The sequence below is a fragment of the Crocuta crocuta genome, unplaced genomic scaffold (genome assembly GCF_008692635.1).
Source record: "Crocuta crocuta isolate KB4526 unplaced genomic scaffold, BGI_CrCroc_1.0 scaffold134, whole genome shotgun sequence".
In the NCBI taxonomy this organism is placed as follows: Eukaryota; Metazoa; Chordata; class Mammalia; order Carnivora; family Hyaenidae; genus Crocuta; species Crocuta crocuta.
The window spans coordinates 5331039-5352753 of record NW_027530183.1 but is presented as its reverse complement, the minus strand read 5'-3'; the positions used below and the strand labels follow the sequence as shown (position 1 = coordinate 5352753).

General features: G+C 39.0%; 1 protein-coding gene across 1 annotated transcript in view; it reads left to right on the top strand.

The window, feature by feature from the left end:
• The first annotated feature begins 23 nt into the window (after positions 1-23).
• Positions 24-21715, top strand: part of CDS1 (CDP-diacylglycerol synthase 1) — a 70859-nt gene continuing 49167 nt past the window's right edge. The window contains exons 1-2 of the mRNA XM_077765178.1: positions 24-193; positions 18496-18623. Of these exons, the coding sequence (XP_077621304.1) occupies positions 104-193; positions 18496-18623 (218 nt within the window). The 5' untranslated portion in view covers positions 24-103. The remainder of the gene's footprint in view (positions 194-18495; positions 18624-21715) is intronic.

The following is a 21715-nucleotide window of genomic DNA, read 5'->3' as shown; positions in this document are numbered from 1 at the left end:
GGCGCGGCGGGGGGGGAGCAGGCCCCCAGCTCAGTGAGACCCAGCGCGCGGCCCGGGTTTCGGGGCGCTGGAGGAGGCCGCCACGGCCGCGCGGGAGCGGGAGATGTTGGAGCTGAGGCACCGGGGAGGCTGCCCTGGCCCCGGGGGAGCGGCGGCGCCGNGCGACCACGAAACCGAGAGCACCAGTGACAAAGTGAGTAGAGCCGCGAGAGGAGCACACCTGCGCCAACCAGGGTTGGGTCCTGGTTTGGGCCGGGACACCTGGGAGCAAGGGTGGGGCCCGAGGAATGTGTGGGGAAGCCGCAGAGCTGCCCACTGCGCCTTCCTCCGGCCTGGCAGTATTTTCTCCTTCCTCAAGCGGGCTTGAGAACCCGGACACCAGAGACAGTGCGTTTCCCAGGATGACCACGACCGCTGCCCAGGAAGGCTGGATGATTCAGCTGGACTCCAGTTTAGTTTCTTCCCATTCCAGTTCCCCTTCCTGGCGTCTGAAGCCGACGCTGGAGTGAGGCTGGGACCTGCCACTTTTCTAGTAGCTGCCACCTAACACCTCTTCTCTCTAGAGGAACAAAGTTATTAGGACTGAAGTTAAGACGTGCACCTTCCTTTCTAACATGTCATTGGATCCTGACGTTGGTGGCTAGGCTTGTTGAGCTCCCCCATCAGCACTGTTTAGTTTCCTCGGCCCTTTCTCTGTATGATAGATGGGGCTTAGGGGGGGTGTGTGTGTGTGTGTGTGTGAGTATCATACACGTGACACTATTGTAATCCAGAGCTGCTTTTGAGTCCCAAGACAGTGCAGCTCTTCTCTCTACTAGTGGATTTCATTTGACCTCATATGATAATTCATGAGGACTTTTAACTCCCGTTCTATTTAAAGGTAGGGAAAGAGCCAAAGCTCAGCTTATTCCATAACACAGTGGTCCAAGTAGGAATTTTGGGAAGACCAAGCACTTTTATGACCTTTTAGACTGGACGGTTTAGGACATTGGACCCGAGAATAGTTTGCTTCATAAAATCTATTTATACAGTTTCATTGTATTTTAGAAGCTCAAAACTCTTAAACTGTTCCTAGAGGCATTCTTTTTTAGAAGCAAGCATTGCAGTTTGAATTACAGAAGTGAAATGGATTGCCCAAGGTCAAATCCGTGGCCTTTTGGAAGTAGAAGTGTTTCCTGATACCCTTTCTTCTGGTTTGTCCTGTAGCAGAGGCTCACTGGGCAGTTCTGATTTGCGGAGGGTTCCACCTGCAACTTGATGTTGATGAACTTGATGTAACCCAAGTTAAAAAGCCCTGGTAGGAATGTCACAGGATATCCATCATGAAATAATAAATATAACAGTAATTTTAGGAAAGAAACTGTAGAATCAGTGGGAAGACAGATCTATTTATTTTCTACCCTTGATAACAGGTAGAATAGAATGAGAGTCTGTGATGGTGCATATGTGTCAAGGAATTACACAAAATATAACAGTTTCCAGTTACTGAAGGTTGGTGTTACAAAGCTAGAAACAGTGGGCTGAGACTAGTTTTTGTGAAAACTGCCTTGGAAACTAGACCAAAAATAGAAATAATTAGGTTGGGATTTGTTTTAGCACTGGTATAATTTAGAATCAAGGAAATACCAGCTTCCCCATGTTGACTTCCTTAACCAGCAGAAGCTAACAAGCTTTTAATAAGAGAAAACATGTTCAGGAAGCCATGCATAAAATAACTTCTGAATTAATTTAGTTTCTTAACAACCTAATGTACTTAAAATGGAAACTACTGTGGTTTGATTTGATCATTAGAACTGTTGTCTCTAACTATCTATGACTGGGTTACCTTACTGCATACTCATTTATTTATTTATAAACACTGCGCTATTGGTTTTCATTAATACGCACCCAGCTGGATTTTGTTTTCTGAGAGTAGATGTTGTCATATGCAATCCATTCTGTCAAGATTCCTTAGGCAAGGATGAGCACTTTCAAACTGTCTAAAATATTGCTGTACTCTTTTAGAGTTTATCACAAGGAACTCTTGACTGGGCAAGCCCTGAGACATTGAACTCTATCCTCTATCTGTCCTTTCTTATCAGGGTGTATACTTGAATGCACCTGTCTTTCCAGGTCAAGGGCTGTTTTAAAATCAGCTTGCACATCAGAGGCTGGTTAATATTTGGTCCATTTAAACTGTTTTAAATCTCTTCTCTGTTCAAGTTGAGGTAAAGGCAGAACTCTTGGGGGAATTAATGAAGTATTATTATATTCTGCTATTACAGTACACTCCTAAACCATTTGTAATGGTGTTGATGTGGCATTCTCATTGTTCAGGACCTGGAGACGTGTTGGGAGAAGGCTCTGTGCTCCAGACAGTCAGCAAGTGAAAAAGTGTGTCTTACCTGCGGGGGAGTGTTTCCAGTTGTTAAATGCTTGGAGTAATACATGAAGGATGACAAGACCGCCCCCTCAAGGAACCTCCCCACAGACACACGAGTTAGTTAGATTTATTAGAAATCTAACAGGGCTGATTGTGAGCATGGAGAGCATAGTTGCACTCTCCATGGGGACAACTGGAAGAGCTTTAAACAGGAGAGGAGGGTTGAGCTTGGAATGAAAAGGTGCCTGGGGACTCACCAGGTATGCAAGCGTTGGGGCAGGGCATTCTAGGCAAAGGGCATGAGGAAACTGTTTCTTGAGTCAGCATTATAGGCACTGGGAACTGAAAATAGATTGATGATCCTGGAGCGTAAACTGTACGTTTGGGAGGTGCGACTGGGAGCTTGAAGGTCTTGTGAAGGAGGTTAGACCTTGTTTTATGGACCCTGGGAAACAACTGGAAAGTTTTTGCAGAGGCATTAGCGTATCGTTGTAGCAGCAGCCTAGAGAAAGTGTTGGAAGCAGGAGATACCTGTTGCAAAGAAACCAGATAGGCGTGTTTTGCAAATGTGATAGATATGAAATGAGGAGAGCTTGTAGTAGGTCTGGTAGGTGCAGGAAAATAAGGGTTGAGAGAGAATGTACATTTTAGATAATGGTTGTGGAACCTAGACTAGGGTGATCAGAGTTAAGAGTAACACAGGAAGGACCTACTGGCAGATATACTTTGATCCATAACTTAATAGGCTTTAAAGGAAGAAGCAAAAATTTGGGGCATAGTTTTGCAGGTTGGGAGTGAGCATGACTGAATTGGGTTGGCCAGGGTTTGTCATTCTCTAAAATAGAGAGGTGATTCAAGATAGTGATGGAAACTGAAATGAAAGGTTGGGTCTGGAAATGTCAACTTTTGATTAGAATATAAGAGGGGAGAAAATTGAAAACAGAGCCTTGGGAGGTGCTCATGTATAGAGCAGGGCTGTATGTATAGGACGGCAACCAGGACAATGAGGTCTTGGGGGCTCAAGGAAGGATATCATCAATAGTATTTAGGAATGAAGGGGAGGTATAGGACAGTGAGTTTAGCAGAAGATCCTAGAAGCTAGGTTTTAGGTTGAAGAATATGAGAGGTGAAGTACTGGTGGTTATTGTTAGAAAGTGCCAGTGAAGGGGAGTACAGGATAGCAATTAGAGAGGAAGTTCAAATGAAAATCTACTTTTTCAGTGGCACCTGCATAACTCCGTCCGTTCAGCGTCCGACTTCACCTCAGGTCATGATCTTGCAGGTAGTGAGTTTGAGCTCCACATCCAGCTGTCTGCTGTCAGCACAGAGCCTGCTTAATACCTTTTGTGTCCCTCTCTCTGCCCCTCTCCTGCTTGTGCTCGCTTTCTCTCTCTCTGTCTCAAAAATAAATAAACATCAATTTTTTAATTTAAAAAAAATAAAATCTTTTTCAAAGGAGAGAAGATAGGTATTTGTATGAAAGAAGTCAAATGAGAGTCAAGATACTGATGAGGATGGGCAGGCCCTAGAAAAAAGGAAACAGATGGGTATGGAGAATACAGATTAGAGTATCCAAGGAAAAGAAAGAAGGAATAGAGGGTGGATGCAAAAACATTTTGAAAAGCAGAAGAGATTAGATCAAAGTGTTTGATGCTTTCACTTTTCTCAGTAAAGTAGGGTCTGAGAACCATATAGCTTCAAGGGGTTTTAAAAACAATTTAGTTCAACCCAATCTCTCTCTCTCTATTTTAATGTATATAATATATATCATAAACTTGCTCTAGAGTGTGGTTGTTACTGCCCAGGATGACCTAGAGCAAGCAGCTGAACTGGAACTAGAAGTTCTCTCTGACTAGGACCTGTTTGGAGTGTTATTTTAGAGAGTATGATATGAAATGACCAAGAGGCAACCAACAGAATTTTCACTCAGTGAAGATTCTGTTGAAGGGCACCCAGGTGATCCAGTCGGTTAAGTGTCCGAATTAGGCTCAGGTCATGATCTCAAGGTTGGTGAATTTGAGCCCTGCCTGGGGCTCTGTGCTGACAGTTCAGAGCTTGGAGCCTGTTTTGGATTCTGTGTCTCCCCCTCTCTCTGTCCCTGCCTCCCTCACAGTCTGTCTCTTTATCTCTCTCAAAAATAAACAAAGATTAAAAAACTTTTCTATAAAAAATTCAGTTGAACTAAAAACACAAATTTATTGTGTACCAAATTAGCATAGTTCTCAACTCAGTAGCAGTAATAGTCATATTAGTTGATACTTGTAGAGTGATTTAGATTTTACAGAGTACTTTTATATTATTGAGGAGGAAGTCTTTCCTTTGACCTTCAGGGTCCTTCAAGCTGGACAAAAAATGATATTGACAAAAGACAGGTTAATAGGAGGTGGACCTGGGTGGCTCAGTTGGTTAAGTGTCTGACTTTGGCTCAGGTCATGATCTAATGGTTTATGGGTTTGAGTCCTGCATTCCTCTCTGCACTGATAGTGTGAAGTCTTCTTGGGATTCTCTCTCTCCCTCTCACTGTCCCTCCCCTGCTCGCATGCTAACTTTCTCACTCAAAATAAATAAATAAACGAAACTTTAAAAAAGATTAATAGGAGAAATAAAATTTAATTTTATATGTACAGGGAATCAAGACAGCCATGGAAATTTCAAAGACAGGCAACATGAAGTATGTATGGTATATAAGGAGAAGGGGGTACATAGGGAGAAAGGGGGTAGGGATCTGGAATTTCAGAGGGAAGAAATACAATTCACAGGAGGATGAAGAAAAGCAAATGTTGGTAAACAAATGTTTGCTGAGCCTCTGAGAAACATGGAACATGGAGAACTTTGATCAAACAGGCATAGCTAGGTTCTTCCCTATCATACGTTGTTCATAGTATAATGTAGTTATTTATGGTGATCACTCTCCACCTGGAGCAGGTCCTCTATCTAAATGCTTTTTAGGCAGTTGCGTGGGGGGTGGAGGTAAAGAGCTTTTTCTGAATCTGCTGGGTTTGATTGCCTTTAATTCAAAATAATCTTCATGTCAAAGTCGCTCATCTTGGGGCTGCCTGCTCTTGGCCCCTATAACATCTTACTTTACTTGCTCCTCACAACAAGTATATGTGTTGGCAATAGCCCCCATTAAATAGCTGAGAATAAGAAAGGCACTAGCTGTGATTTCAGCCTGGGAATGCCAGGTCAGGAATGCCAAAGGAATGAGAAAATCATCAAGGCTAAATTCAGGTGGCTGACCACATGATAGGGTCGGCGGCGAAGTGGACTGAAGACCAAAGTGGGTTATTGAAGCTCTGGATGGGTCGAGAGGGATTGAGCAGTTGGAAGCCAAGCTAAGAGCTGATATCCTGGACCAAAAGTGGGAGAGAAGGGGTGCACATGGAAGTATGGCTAGTAATGAGGGACACATGTGAGTAGTGGGCTGGGGGACAAGGTGGGACTGCTACTTTGATACAGATTTTGGTTTGTGAGGTTGAGGGTGAAACAATCTGGTCAGTTAATTTCTGTCCTTCCCTATTTCAGATGTATGTAGTTTCTTTCATAAATAACTGTAGTATTTTTTTAAAATAAATTTTTAGTTTTGGAACTTGTGTTTCTATAAATTCATCATTTCGGCACACTCGATGATGGGTCTGTCTTGGGATCACCTGTAGGTGTAATAACCATTTTCCTTTTTTTTTTTCATTTAAGTTTAGGCCATTAATAAATACTAATATTTAGATCTAGAGTACTGTTGAGACTGATACTCCCTAATTGTTGATCAATTATAAGTCAGTATTACCACCTGAATAATTTTCCATGATTCTTTTGTCATTTGCAGCATATTCATTTTATTTAACAATACTTTTTGAATGCAGACCTCCCAAATATTACCAACCAATGAATTGATAAGACAGAGGTGAGTTTATGGCTTCCTGCGTTGAGGAAGAACAGCATCTAAACAGAGCTTTGGCAGAGTCTTAGTGTGGGAAAGGCAAGGTTGGATTTTGGTGAGAATCGGAAGTTTGGCTTAATGCATGTCTTTTAATGCAAGGACTTGTATGGGATTGAGTACCTATCACAGAGAACAGGTTGGGGTTGGTGACAGTAGCCACACAAGGATTTTAAGGCAAGGGTTCAAAGAATCTTAGGAGGAAACTTATTTGTTGATGCTTCTCATGAAAGGGTTAAAGTGTCTTTCAAAAGGTCTTTTGGTGAACAGTGAACTCTAGATCCAGTGTCCAGGAATATTAAAATTATGCTAATGTAGACAGTCACATTTTAAAGTCATGTTAATGTAGGAGGTAAACTATTTGGAGGTGAGGGTGGGTAGTCTCTTCTTATACCTTTAAATGATGTGTTCTGTTATTCTTGGGACATCCCATATGAGTTTTTACTTACTGTTTGTGATCTTGACTTTCAGCAGTTTATTTTCTTAATATTTCAAGAAATTTTATCTTAGGATGTCCTCAGCTGTATCAGGCTTTGGATGTGTACTGCAGTGGACTTTTTGAGGCACGATATTTTGTTTGTCATAGATGTCCTAGGGAAACACGACATGATTTAAAGTAATACTCTTGAAAATGATCTCGTAGAGAAAAATTATGTTTACATGTAGAGCATGGTTATCCTTTTTTGTGAAGCAGACCCTCCCCCATTTCTTCATGGATAGCACAGCTAAATACAAAGGTTTTTTTCCTGCTTGTTTTTCCTTACCTGTTCTGTGGTTGGGAATGTCTTTTTTTAAAAATACACATTTTGATTTAGTATAAGGAAAATATATCATTTAAGAATATGTATACAGATGTTTTGTGAGGCTAGGCTTTCTTCTGTTCATTTAGTAAATACTTGTTGGGTGTCTGTTTGAGGCTCTGATTAAATGTCATCTTTTTTATGGCTCTTTGTACCTTTGAAAAAAGGGGTGAGGCCAGGATTTGTCTGTTGCTTAACAACTAATTGTAGAATATACTGATTTCTTGGACTGTGGACTTCAACTGTATGGAATAAAGGTAATAAAGTAATTTATAGTTTGCAAAGTACTCACTTGTACATAATACTAATTTCACTCTCTTAACAATTGTGTAGACAAGGGAAATAGCCTTAGTTTACACCTGAGAAAACCTAAATTCCTTTCCCAAGGTCACACAGTGTTAAGAGCTGGGACTTACCTGGAATTTTCTGACTAAAAAAAATATAGAGGAGAAATTAGGTATATGGTCCTAAATTTAAAAATTAATTAAAATACTTAGGACCTTTTTGTACTCTCACTACTTTCTGTGATTTTTGAACTAATTTAGCCTTTCTGAATTTGGTTAGAGCCTTTTAGTTTAAAACCTATCATTATGTGATTTTAAGCACCTGGATTTAACTCACACAATAATTTTTAGTGTTTCCTCACCTATTTTGTGATTGATTAGGAGAAGAAATCATTTGTTTTTATTTTATAGCTATTTACACCTTGATTCATTTAGTTGGGAAGTATTTCAGAACCTATTTAATGAGAATGACATCACATTTTGAAGTGACTCCAGAAAAGGAACTAATTTCATTAGCAACCAGTTGGTTGTTGGTCACATGCCAAGTTTAGTTATCTTTCTAAGTGTTACTAATTTTCTTATCCACGAGGAGAGGTCAAAGTTATTTTTCATGTCATGTCATTGATAGTTTGTTTGCTTAAGACTCAGAACTATCAATGTTGTAAGCTTTCTTTTAAATATAAAAAATTGAAATACACAGAAAGGGAGAAACAAGAGTCCAGTCCAACGTGAGGAGCTCCTACCTACAGAAATTTGAAGTTCCTTTTTGCTAACATGGTGGCCAGGAAAGCAGCTATACTTTTCTGTTCTTGGCTATGCTTGCAGTTCCCTTTATTTGCCAGGATCCATGGCCAGCAGTTTAAGAACTTTATGTTAAGTCTGATGACGCCAGTCTGACTTCTTCATCTGTCTGGCCCAGGTGAGACCAAACTTTGGCAGTTAAGATTGGGCTCAATGCCACATTTCTCTTCCAAGCAGTTTATTTGAAAACAATGTGGTGCTGTGGGGCAGCACATGTTTACTAAGCCAGCCTGGGGCTTAACATTTTACCTTAAAATCCAAAAGTCCAGATCTGGAAAACAAAATTAGACTCCTGCAATAGAAAATCTGAGCAGACCCATAACTAGTGAGGAAATTGAATCAGTTATCAAAAATCTCCCAACAAATAAGAGCCCTGGGCCAGATGGCTTCTGTGGGGAATTCTACCAGATATTCAAAACAGAATTAATACCCATTCTTCTCAAGCTATTCCAAAAAATAGAAATCGAAGGAAAACTTCCAGACTCATTTTACGAAGCCAGCATCACTTTGATTCCCAAGTCAGACAGAGACCCAGCAAAAAAAAAGAACTAAAAGCCAATATCCTTGATGAATACGGATGCAAAAATCCTCAACAAGATACTTGCAAATAAAATCCAAGAGCACATAAGAAGAATTATCCACCATGATCAAGTGGGATTCATTCCTGGGTTACAGGGCTGGTTCAATATTCTTCAATATTCATAAATCAATCAATGTGATACATCACTTTAACAAAAGAAAAGATAAAAACCATATGATCCTGNGCCTAAGTGTCCATCAACTGATGAATGGATCAAGAAGATGTGGTATATTTATACAATGGAATACTACATGGCAATGAGAAAGAATGAAATCTGGCCATGTGTAGCAACATGGATGGAACTAGAGGGTGCTATGCTGAGCGAAATAAGTCAGGCAGAGAAGGACAGATACCCTATGTTTGCACATATAGTTGGATTATGAGGATGTTAACTGAGGACAAAATGGGAGAAGAAGGGGAAACATAGTTGGGGAGAGGGAGAGGGAGGCAAACCATGAGAGATTTTTGAAGTCTGAGAACAAACTGAGGGCTGAGGGGTCGTGGGGGAGAGGGGAAGGAGGGTGATGGACATGGAGTAGGGCACTTGTTGGGAGCACTGGGTGTTATAAGTAAACATACTTGACAATAAACTAAGGAAAACAACAACAACAAAAACAAAATTAGACTCCTGTGTCTTTCAAGGTTTTGGTTTTTATTTTCCTTTCACGCACTTACTGTGTTTGTACAGGAACTGTTTCTGTGTTGTCTTTTTGTCTTTGTTTTTTAAATTATTTCATGATGTTTATTTATTTTTGAGAGAGAGAAACAGGAATGAGTGGGGGAGAGGCAGAGAGAGAGAGTGAGACACAGAATCTGAAGTAGGCTCCAGGCTCTGAGCTGTCAGCACAGAGCCCGACGTGGGGCTCGAACCCACAAACCATGAGATCATGACCTGAGCTGCAGTTGGATGCTTAACCGACTGGGCCACCCAGACACCCCTCTGTGTTGTCTTTGAACAACTCTGGGACACCATTCATGTAGGACTTAATGTAGATGGTGTCCCCTGGAATTCCGCAGGTGGTGGTACTACTTATAAAATTGTTATTAATAAATACAGAATTGGTACAAAAGTATCATGATACAAGGAACCCCTTAGGAACTGAGCTGATCACACCCTGAATTTTATATTCAATATTTCCTTCTCTTGATAGGTTTATAAGGTATTTGTATCCCCAAACAGTGTATTGTTTAGTTTTGAATTTTTCCCAGCTTTTTATTATGAAAGTTTCTAATCATGTAGAAAAGTTAAAAAGCTAGTATAGTGATCATCTGTACACTCAGCTCTTAGGTTTAACAATTGTTAAGCTTTTGACAGATTTGCTTTATCTTGCCGCATATGCAAATATTTTGTTAATGAACTGTTTGAAAATAAATTGCAGACCTCATGGCCCTTCACTCCTATAAATCATGCATCTCTTACATTCTCCTTTATAACCACAATATCATTATCATATCTAAAAAAAATTAATAACTTTCTTGTCTAGAAGTGATCCATATTCCTATTTTCCCTTTTGCTGCCAAAATGTCTATTGGAATTTCCCCTCTTCCTTACCTCCTCAAACCAAGATCCAGTCAAGGTTCACATATTGCAGAAAGTATCCAAGGACAGGTTAATTCACTCTTAGGCATATACTTGTTTTTCCCTCCAAAAGGCAAGAAGAGCTGTAAGCATTATTTCTCTTAGCCATGGAAGAGTGGTGTCCCCTTGGAAAGCCAAGCACTACTGTGATCTCAGATAAAATGCAAATTTGTGGTGACAGTAATATTTCACATTTGAATAAAACTTCTCAAATTTCTAAGTTATTTTGTATTATCCCTTGGATTTCATCTTCAGGGTTCTTTATACCTAATTTGGAATTTAACACTCATATAACTGAAACCATAAGACCTAGTATAATTTTAATGTATAATAGAACTGGGTGTCATGGGGGGGATCAGAATGAGCCAGAAATTTAGCAAACACTTAAAACAGGCCTAGAAATTAGATCAGATTTGAATATTGTAGGTAGCATTTTAGGACTGGCAAAAAATAGAGCAAGAGTACTGCAGATTGGGAGAGTTAGCTTGATTCCATTTGGAGGTAGAGATGACTGGTCACCATTTACTGAGGTCATACTCACTGGGCTCCTGGTTGCAGACATAGCCATGGTGGGCAGACTCTGGTGGGCAAACCAGAAACCTACAGTGTCATGTAAACTGTGGCAGAGCTAGGCTGCTCAAGGGGCACGCAGAAGCTGCACGGCTGTGCTGAGGGGCTCCGAATTTAGTTGTTGATTGCTGCTCTGCCAAATCACCACAGTTCTGTCTGCAGGTGCTGGACATCAGAAGTTCAAAATGGGTCTCCCTGGGCCAAAATTGAGGCATTGGCAGGACTGTGTTCCTTCTGGAGGCTCCAGGAGAAAATCTGTTTCCTTGTGTTTTTTAGCTTCTAGAGGCTGCCCACATGCCTTGGCTCATGGTCTCTTCCTCTGTCTTCAAAGTCAGCATCACTGAGACCTCTGTTTATGTCATCACATCTCTGACTTGCCTGTCTGTGTCTCTTTCACCTCTCTCTCTCCCCCTCTTCCTCCTTTTCTCCTCTCTGTCTCTCTGAGGACCTTTGTGATTATATTGAACTCACCGGGTAATCCAGTCTAATCTCCCCATCTCAAGGTCAGCTGATTAGAGAAACTTAATTCCATCTGTTACTTTAATTCACGTTTGCACTGTGACATATTCTCAGGTTCCTCAAGACATGGACATATTTGGGCACCCTTATTAGGCTTATGATAGGCTCCCTGAAGAAAGGTTTTCTAGAAGTGATATCAAAGCTGAGACCTTTGAGATAAATAGACACTAGCCAGCAAAGCCAGGCTCAGAGGAGAAAGCATGTTATAAGAGCAAAATGTCATGAAGATAAGACTGTTCATCTGGACATGCAGGAAGTTCAGTTGTGCAGAGCATGAAGTGGCCGGGTGGGCATGCCGAGAGCACTGGCTGGGGAGTGAGAGGATGTTGAATCTGAGCAGTGTGGCAAGTCCCTGGAAGATTTTAAATGGATGATTGACATAATCAGATTTGCCTTTTACTAAGGCATTTTATGTGCTGCTGATGCACATTGAGTTTTCTCTGATCCCAGCGTTGGGACCCACTAAATAGTGTAATGCCTAACCAGAATAGTATGGTTGTGCATTGGAGCATACAATCACCTCTTTCTTTCAGTGAGGGACTAGAACAGGGCTGCAAAGATTTGGAGGACCAGTCTTTCCCTTTTCAGTTCAAATTTGGAAAAGGCAGAGAGGCTTTATCAATCATAGTAAGTGCAGGATAGGACCATAGAGCTGATCACTGAGATAATCAGATTTTTATCTGTAGAATATAAAATTAAGTCCTTTGACTGTTCATCTTCATCACAGAGGTCTTGAAGACCCTGTACCCCACACTTAGTTCACAATGCTGCTGACTCAGTATGAAATAAATCATTTTGTTCTCCCTCCCAAGGACAGATAGAGGCAGTTTTGTCCTCTGTTCATTTCTTGTCCTGGGAAAAAGAGAAGGAAATCTGTGTGTTTATGAACACAGTGGAGGAACTGAAAGAAAATGCTGAAATCGGGAATATAATCTAATGTTGATTCAAGTAAGAACTGTATAGCTTCAAGATTTTTAAAAGGCCTCCTCCTTTTAGGCACAGAGCTCTTTGTCACTTGAGTGTTTCCTTTTGCTTGGTTGCAATTTTAATACTGAACTATTACAGGGATCAGCATGAACCTCAAGGGACTGATAACAGAGAAGCTCTCATTGTCTGACTCACTTTATAGGGGATCTGATATAAAAAGGTTGGAAGCTTTGAGTGATTTAATATATTATCCTTTGTTGAATTCTAAACTGCTGCTTACTTACCTTCATTAGTTTAGAGACTTTGGAACCATGATCTTGAGTAGACCAGAGCCCATTCTCTCATTCCTGTCTTTTCAGTTCCCCGTATTGGGAAGTGCCTCAGTTCTCTTTCCTTGACCACTGGTTCACCTGTGCTCTTCAGGAGTTACCATGATCTATAAATGACATACACTAAACCATACTGACACTGCAACGTTTCCTAAGTTCTGACATACACATGTATCTATGAATTCATCACTATGATCAAGATTATAAAAATGTCCATGACCACCAAAAGTTTGTTTCTGTGCTTTTGGGATTCCCTCCTCACCTCCAGATAACCACTTACCTGCTTTCTAGCACTATAAATGAGTTGGTATTTTCTAAAAATTTTATAGGGGTTGCCTGGATGTCTCAGTCGGTTGGGTGTCTGACTTCGGCTCAGGTCATGATCTCACAGTCTTTGGGTTTGAGCTCCATGTTGGTTCTATGCTGATAGCTCAGAGCCTGGAGGCTGCTTTGGATTCTGTGTCTCCCTCTCTCTCTCTGCCCCTCCCCTGCTCATGCTCTGTCTCTCATTCTCTCAAAAATAAATAAACATTAAAATTTTTTAAATAAAAAAATAAAGTTTTTATGTAAATGGAATTCTGTACTTATGTGTATGTATATAAACATATATATGTACATTTTTTTATTTGGCTCTTTTACTCAGTGTAATTATTTTGATAGTCACCCATATTATTGCTGAGTAGTATCCTTTTGTATGATGTAGCCCAACCTATTCTTTTCCCTTTTGGACATTTGAGTTATTTCCAGTTTGGAAATATTACAGATCAAGCTGCTGTGAACATTTGATGACAGTCTTTGCGTGGATATATACTTTCAGTCCTCTTGGGCAGATACCTAGGAGTGGCATCATATGGTGGATGGATATTTAAGTTTTTAAGAAACTGCCAAACTTTTTTACAAAGCGGTTTTACCATTTTTCATTCTTGCCAGCAGTGCGCGAGAGTTTCAGTTTCTTCACATCTTCCCTGTCATTTATTTTTTTAACTTAGCCATGCACATAGATGCATAGTAGTATTGTATGTGGTTTTGACTTGCATTTCCCAATAATTAATGATGTTGAACATTTTTTTCATGCTTATTTGCCATCTTTGTATTGCCTTTGGTGTATTGTCTGTTCAGATGTTTTGACCATGTATTTTGAGCGGATTTTTTAAAATTAAATTTTGAATTCTTTATTCTGGATGCAAGACTTTTACTAGATAATGTGATTTGCAAACATGTTTTTCTAGTCTATGGCTTGTTTTCTTGTTCACATAATAGTGTCTTTTGAAAAGCAGAAAAATTTAATTTTGATGTTCTGTTTATCAATTTTATCCTATATAGATCACACTTTCATTGTCATATTTAAGAAGTCTTTGCCTAACCCTAGTTCTTAATGATATGTACATTTTATAGTTTTATGTAACTGTGAACTATTTTGAATTAATTTTTATCAATGGTGTGAGATATAAAGCAAAGTTCTTTCTGTTCCCTTTTTTAACATATGGATATCCAATTGTTCTAGCATCATATATTGAATTACGTTTCAACTTTGTTGAAAATAATTTGACCATATGTGTGGACTTATTTCTGGACTCCTCATTCTGTTCCATTGATCATTTTTTTCTTTTATGCCTATACCACAGCTTGATGATAGCTTTATAATAACTCTTAAAGTAAGTCCTTCAACTTTGTTCTTTTTCCATGCTGCTTAGGCTGTTCTAGGTCCCTTACCTTTTCAGGTAAATCTTAGAATCATCCTGTACATGTCTACAAAAAAAAAAATGCCCATTGAGATGTTTATTGGGATTGCATTGAATCTGTAGATCAACTTAGGGAAGAATTGTCCTTTTAATTTCCCTTCTGCCTGGTTTCAGATCCGAGCTATATTGCTTAGAGCTGTGTAAACATGGGCACTTAACCTTTTGGAGCCTAAATTTTTTCACCTAGAAAATGGAAATGATTATTTACTTTCCTCTGTGGTAATGTGAGGGCTAAATAAGTCAATATTTTTAAAATGCTTTTACTCTTATTTTCTAAGTAAACTTTTATTGTAGGAATTGGATTTACAGGATAACAGTGAAACTTATTTCTTTGACTTAGCCATCATTTCCCAGACATATTTTCATTAACATTTAATATTTGGAAAATAGTTCTTCATAGTCAGAAGCCATCATTTTATGTAAATAAGTGCAACGAGGTCTCAAGCAGGGTAACTTGGCCAAAACTACTTAACTAGCAAGAACAGATGAGAACTTATTTTAATCTTAAATGTTAGCATGAGTTGACAGACTGAATTCATTCAACATATTTATGTAGTGTTTAAGAAAAGCCAACCATTGGGCAAATTCCTTTGCTGGCCTCTTGGGATTTGAGAGTGAGGCCAGTGAATGGTATTTCCTCTTCTCACAAAGCCTGTGGACTACTAGAAAATAAAGAGAAGCAAAAAAGTAGTTTTAATGTAAACTAATATGTAAAAATTAGAGGAAATGTGGAAGCACAGTTGAAGAGCAGCTAAGCTGGAGCTGGAGGTCAGGGAAGACGTTTTCAAAGGATGTAACCTGGAAGCTGAGGTCATAGAATGAGGGGACTGTAGCTAGGTTTGGAGATGGGAACTGGGATGAGAGCAAGGGAGAAAGTACACAGTTTGTACTTTGTACATAGGACAGACATCTGCATTTAAGGGAGTACGGCACTGTGAAAACTGGGGAGTCGTCAATGAGGGGCTGGAAGAGCAGGATCTCATCATGAAGAACAGTAAAAGCAATGCTAAGTAGTTTGACTTTGTCCTGGTGGCAAAGATCAGATTTGTAATTTAGAAAGATTCTTTTTATGTTGAAGATGAATTTGAGAGGCGGGATGGTGGGCAGAGGGATGAGCTATGTGAGAGGGGATGATGTTCAGCAAGGACAGAGCAGTGGGTGAGGACGGAAATGGGGAAAGATCAGTGCCAAGTTCGCTGCTCCTAACTGAATGGATTTCTGTTAAAGGAGATAGATGCAGGTGTTGAGTTGATAGCTAAGTTTCAAACCGAAGTTAATTGGTTGTGGTGTCTTTGCCTGAGTGGGAAATACAGAAAGGGGCAGCAAGTTTGGTGTGGAAAACATAGGTCAATTTGCTTATGTTGAATTTCAGGCAAAGCTCAAGGAAAGCCCACCCACTTGGAAATGGCATGTTGGAAGCTAGAGATGCAGGTCTGTGGGAAATCATGAGTTCATAGAGAGATGAAGAGGCAAGCTAGGAGGGTGCAAGGGATCATCTCGGTAGGTGGTGGGAGAGAACAGAGCCTAAGATAAAAAGTGGAGGATCATCATCTTTAACTTACGGGCTTGAGAAGAAGCTCCTAATTTGGATTTCTTAAACATTTTAAGTACCTTAAATAGACATGCACAATACTTCATGGCTATAGTTGATCATTAAAGTACTACTTCCTTCCTTCCTGTGATCTCCAGTCACACTCTTTTCCCCTGCCAGTTCTGGTATCTTTATAACAGAGGATCCATACTAGAAATGTAGAAACACAAAAGAGTCTCTGCTATTCACTGTAATATTTGCATAATAGAGTTCTAAAATGTCATTATTTTGTCATTATCTTTTATTATTTAGTTATTAAAGTAGAATTGAAAAAGCCTAGTTGAATCTTAAGTGTTTCATTTTGTGTTTCTCTAAGGTATGTAAAATAGAAACCAGAAGCTTAAATAATAAAAATAAAAGCAGGACAACTTATCTTGAGAGTGTGTGTGGGGGAGAGGGGTATTGTGGCACATCACCATTATTGCCAAGTAGACTTTGAGGTGGCTTGCTGAGAGCTTTAGTGTTTAGAAGAGCACAGTTTGAGTTCTAGTACAATGGTTTTATTTTATTGGAAAACTAAAGGCTGAGGTTTTTTACAAATTTCTAAATTTTTTAAATTTATTTTTGAGACAGAGACAGAGCATGAGCAGGGGAGAGGCAGAGAGAAATGGAAACAAAGAATCCGAAGCAGGCTTCAGGCTCTGAGCTGTCGGCACAGAGCCTGCCACGGGTCTCAAACTCGTAAACCGCGAGGTCATGACCTGAGCCAAAGTCTGCTGTTCAACCAACTGAGCCACCCAGGCACCTCCAAAGTCTGACTTTCATAACCAAAGGGTCAAATGATTTGCCTTTCATCACAGTAGTAGAGTAGAGGCGGAATTAGTGCTGGCAACTTCTGATTCCTAGTCTAGTGCTGTTTTGGCAACATGGTGATGTTGCCTTAGGGAGTCAGGTCCAGTAGTCACCAGCTCTACCAGTATTCACACCATGCCTACAACACTCTGGGTTATTGAAGATTAAAAAGGGCAGTAGGGAAATGGAAAAGAAAAGTGATGTGTTCCATCATTCTAGATGTCAAGGACCTGCTGGCATGTCAGACTGGCAGCAGGCGCCCTGACATTTTCAGAGGCTGTTCTGTCTGGTGGTTTATATTCGTCAACATCTCTCTCTGTTTAAGCTGCTTTGAGGACAGCTGACTCAGTGTTGCAGTGGAATTCGGCATATCTGTTTCATTTGTTATTTTTGGTATACAGATACATTTAATATAATAATTGTTTAATAAGAAAGTTATAGTTAGTAAACAAAAGTTATTATTGCTTTATGAAAACTCTGAAAATATACCCCTGAGGCTAAAATTTTATTTGGTAAGCTACTTAATGAGGAATTGAAAGACTTGATTCAATCATAATAATAGCTTACTACTTTGACTTTACTAAGTCCTTGGCATTATATTAAATGCTTCCATTTTCTTTGTTGCTAATGGGACTGAGTTGGGTTTGAGATTCTGAAACTTTCTGAATTTCTAGCACTCTCATTCCTAGGATCACTTCTGGCCCAAGATTCTGCTCAATGTTCTTTTTGCTTGTATTCACCTGTGAATATTCTCTTTCTCAGTTCAGCACCTTTGCCTTAGTTTCCCTCTCTGTAAACCACTCTCCCAAAGCACATGTATGTGTAGCACTCTTTACTCAAGGTTGCTGGGGGTGGAGGGTGGCAGATGTAGAAGAAGGGGGGACATAGGTGTGGAAACACATTACAGTTGAATGAACAGCTTTAAAACAATGTTAGGCAGATCTGTTCTTAATATTCCTTTGCCATTCTATCCCTGGAAATTCCACAGTAATCACCTTTGTCTAAAGGCTACAGCATATACACACAGCTCCTGTACATTTGTTCTTTGAGGTCAGTTCACACTTTAAATAACTTTATTAAAAAAATACTGTCATCAAAGAAAATGCTTTTGATCATAGTTTACATATCAGCAAAACAGAGATTATAATATCTGTTTGACGTGCTTCACTGAGATTGTCCCTTGAGGATCTAATAAAAATGAGGGAAGTGAAAATGGCCCAAGCATTTATTTGTACATTTATGTATATTCATACACACACACACACACACACACACACATATAAATGCTATGCCAGTGTAAGATGCTGCTTTGTTATTGATGCTTTGATTGTAATCAAAGAAAATGTGCAGTTGATCAGAATCTACGTGGAATTAACATTTTCTTTCGTTTAAGTAGCAAAACAACAAACATTTGACTCTTGTTGGTAAGCTTATGATTTAGATGATATAGGAGCTTCTATTGTGTCTTTTGGTTAAATTAATCCTTTATATTGATAGATTTTAGCAAAGATAATCTTTCTAACAGGAAGTACAACAGTGCTTGGTTATTCAAAATAAGTTAATAGTTCTTTCTTTGTTTCAAGTTATGTAACTGAGATTTGACATACTGAGGAGTAAGTTAAGTGCATTGGCAAGCATGTACTTTTCAAATTTGCAAAGTGATTTTCCTTTTTCTTTAATTTTAGGAAACAGATATTGATGATAGATATGGAGATTTGGATTCCAGAACAGATTCTGATATTCCAGAAATTCCACCATCCTCAGATAGAACCCCTGAGATCCTCAAGAAAGCTCTGTCTGGTTTATCTTCAAGGTATGATTAGATGGAAGATGACTATAATGGGTGCTTAGGAGAAGTTGTGAGGTTATGCTGGTTGATGTAATAAATCTTAGTTTTTCAGTTTAGGAGCTGTGAAAGAGAGGCCTTCTACTTTTTCACCATATGTGAGGCATGGTACTAAATGGTTAAATAATTGATTATTATTTCATTTAATCCTTTCAGTCCTGTGAAGTATGAGAAAACCAAATCTCAGAGGTTAACCGATGAAGGTTACAGAGCGAGGAAGGTACAGAGCCCAGACTCTTGTCCTAGTTTGTCAGATTGCTCAAGCCACTGATCCATTTACCACATCAGATTGCCTTTCCTGGCATTGGAACGTCTAATAAAGAAAATTCCATATTCTCTATTCCCTGTTTTTCAAATGCCAGACATAAATAGGTCATTCCTTCTCTTTTAAATTATTGCCCCAAACTCCACAAATCTTTTATCATTTTATGTTTTCTATAGTTTTTATGTTTGATCATTACCAAGATTCAGCAATTTTTATTTTGCCCTCCATTGTATACTTTAGTAATATGAATTATAAAATTTATAAAAGCAAAATAAATGTAAGCTTTATCCAGGTTAATGTGTGAAATCTTAAATGTTGGTATAGAACAATATTTTTCCAGCTTTTTGACTGTGACACACAGTAAAAGATATATTTTACACCACATCCCAAGAGACACAGAAATGTATATTTTAACTGTTGCAAAAATATTATGATGCAATTCTTGCTATTACTGTGTGTGATACCCTCTGATTTCTTTTGATACTGTTCTGTATTATGGATAAAAATGCTGGATATGACTTATTAAGTTGGTTTTACTACTTTTAGGTCATAACAGAAAACACTGGTTAGTCAATAATAAATGTAATATAAGTTTTTCTGTTTTTAATTTCTAGGAGACAACCATACTAGAATAAATTGGTTCAAACAGAAATTTTCATATTTTTTGAATCAATAGAACAACTTTTTGCTGTCCATTATTGAAAACATGATTATTATTTTTATAGTTCTTGGTCCTAGTTTTTCTGACCTCATTCACAGATGTACATTTGCTTTAAAATCTTATCAGGTCTATTTCAACCCTGAAATTAAAAAAATTTTTTTTAACATTTATTTATTTTTGAGAGACAGAGAGACACAGAGCATGAGCAGGGGAGGGGTAGAGAGAGAGGGAGACACAGAATCCGAAGCAGGCTCCAGGATCTGAGCTGTCAGCACAGAGCCTGATACAGGGCTTGAACCCACGAACTGTGAGATCATGACCTGAGCTGAAGTCAGACGCTTAACTGACTGAGCCACCCAGCTGCCCCTGAAATTTTTTTATGCTGATGTTATATAAGAATGATGCTGGGGCACCTGGGTGGCTCAGTTGTGTTGAGCGTCTGACTCTTGATTTCAGCTCAGGTCATGATCCCAGTTGGATTGATACCCATGCCTGCACTGAGCATGGAGCCTGCTTCAGATTCATTCATTCATTCTCTCTCTCTCCCCCACNTTAAAAAAAAAAAACAACCTTTAAAGAATGATTCTTTTAGTGTGTCATTTATATTAGATTTTCCTTAACAGTGAAGGTATTTTCCCCCCTGGTATAAAGTAACAATAGCAGATAATAGCAACTATTTCTTGATTATATGCTGTGTGCTAGGCACTTTACATATATTGACTATTCTCACAGCAACCCTGTAACAGATTTAGTTATATAGATCTATTTTATAAATGAAGAAATTGAGTCACAGAAATGTTGTATGTCATTTAAGGTTCATGCAGTTAATAAGTGATAGAACCACACTGTGAACCTAGGTATTGTGCTCTGTTTATAAAAAAATTGGTTTGAAAATAAATGAACAGGGGTGCCTGGGTGGCTGTGTTGGTTAAGCATCTGACTTTGACCTACTTTGGCTTAGGTCATGATCTCATGGTTCAAGGGGTCAGGCCCCGCATCAGGCTCTATGCTGATAGCTCAGAGCCTGGAGCCTGCTTCAGAATCTGTGTCTCCCGCTTTCTGTCCCTCCCCCGCTCACGCTCTGTCTGTCTCTCTCTCAAAAATAAATAAACATTCAAAAAAAATTTTTAAAGTGAACAGTAAGTAATATATAACAAGTTTCAGTCTTCTCAGACTTTGCTCTAAAGGTTACATGAATGTTTCAAACTCTATCTTAATTCATTTTATGCTCTTTTTAATCTAATACCCAAAATGGTCTGTCTTGAAAAAGTTTAGAAGTTGCAGATGTGTAGGATTAAAAATATTAATTATATCATAAAATTACATGAATTGCAGGGGGGAAACCTCTTGTAATTTATCAAAAAGACATTGATATCTAAAACATTGTGATGTTTACTGTTCGAAGCTTTTTTTTCTGTGTTGTGTGTATTTGTGCATGTGTGGGAGGAGGTGTGTAATATAAAAATAGCATTGTACTGTTTCTTTCTTTTCTGGTTATATTTTCATTCTATAGTATTAGAAACTGCATCCTTAAATATACTTAAAATATTTTTAATGACTGCATGATATATTTCTTTGTAGGACTGTAGTTCAGTTTGGTCAACTAAACTGAAATTGCTGAGCATTTAGCATGTTTCCAGATTTTCATGATTAAAAACAACTCTGTATTAAACATTTTTCTTTGTAGCTAAGTTTTATGCTTATTTTTTTAAAGCTTTTTTTTAAAGCTTATTTTTTTAAGCTTTATGCTTATTTTTTAAAAATGTTTATTCATCTTTGAGAGACAGAGTGCAAACAGGGGAGGGGCAGAGAGAGAGAGAGAGTGGGAGACACAGAATCTGAAGCAGGCTCCAGGCTCTAAGCTGTCATCACAGAGCCCGACATGGGGCCTGAACCCACGAACTGTGAGATCATGACCTGAGCCATAGGTGGACGGTTAACCGACTGAGCCACCCAGTTGCCCGAAGATTTATGCTCATTTTTAAGGCTTGAATATATAATACCAAATAGAGTGTAAGCTGTTGAAATTGGAAGAGGCCTGAAGGTTTTTAGGCACTTGGCAATCGGTCTCAATTTGCTTTGTGACCTCTATGCGGGTCTGTGGGGATGAATAGTCACTACTAACCAGTTAAG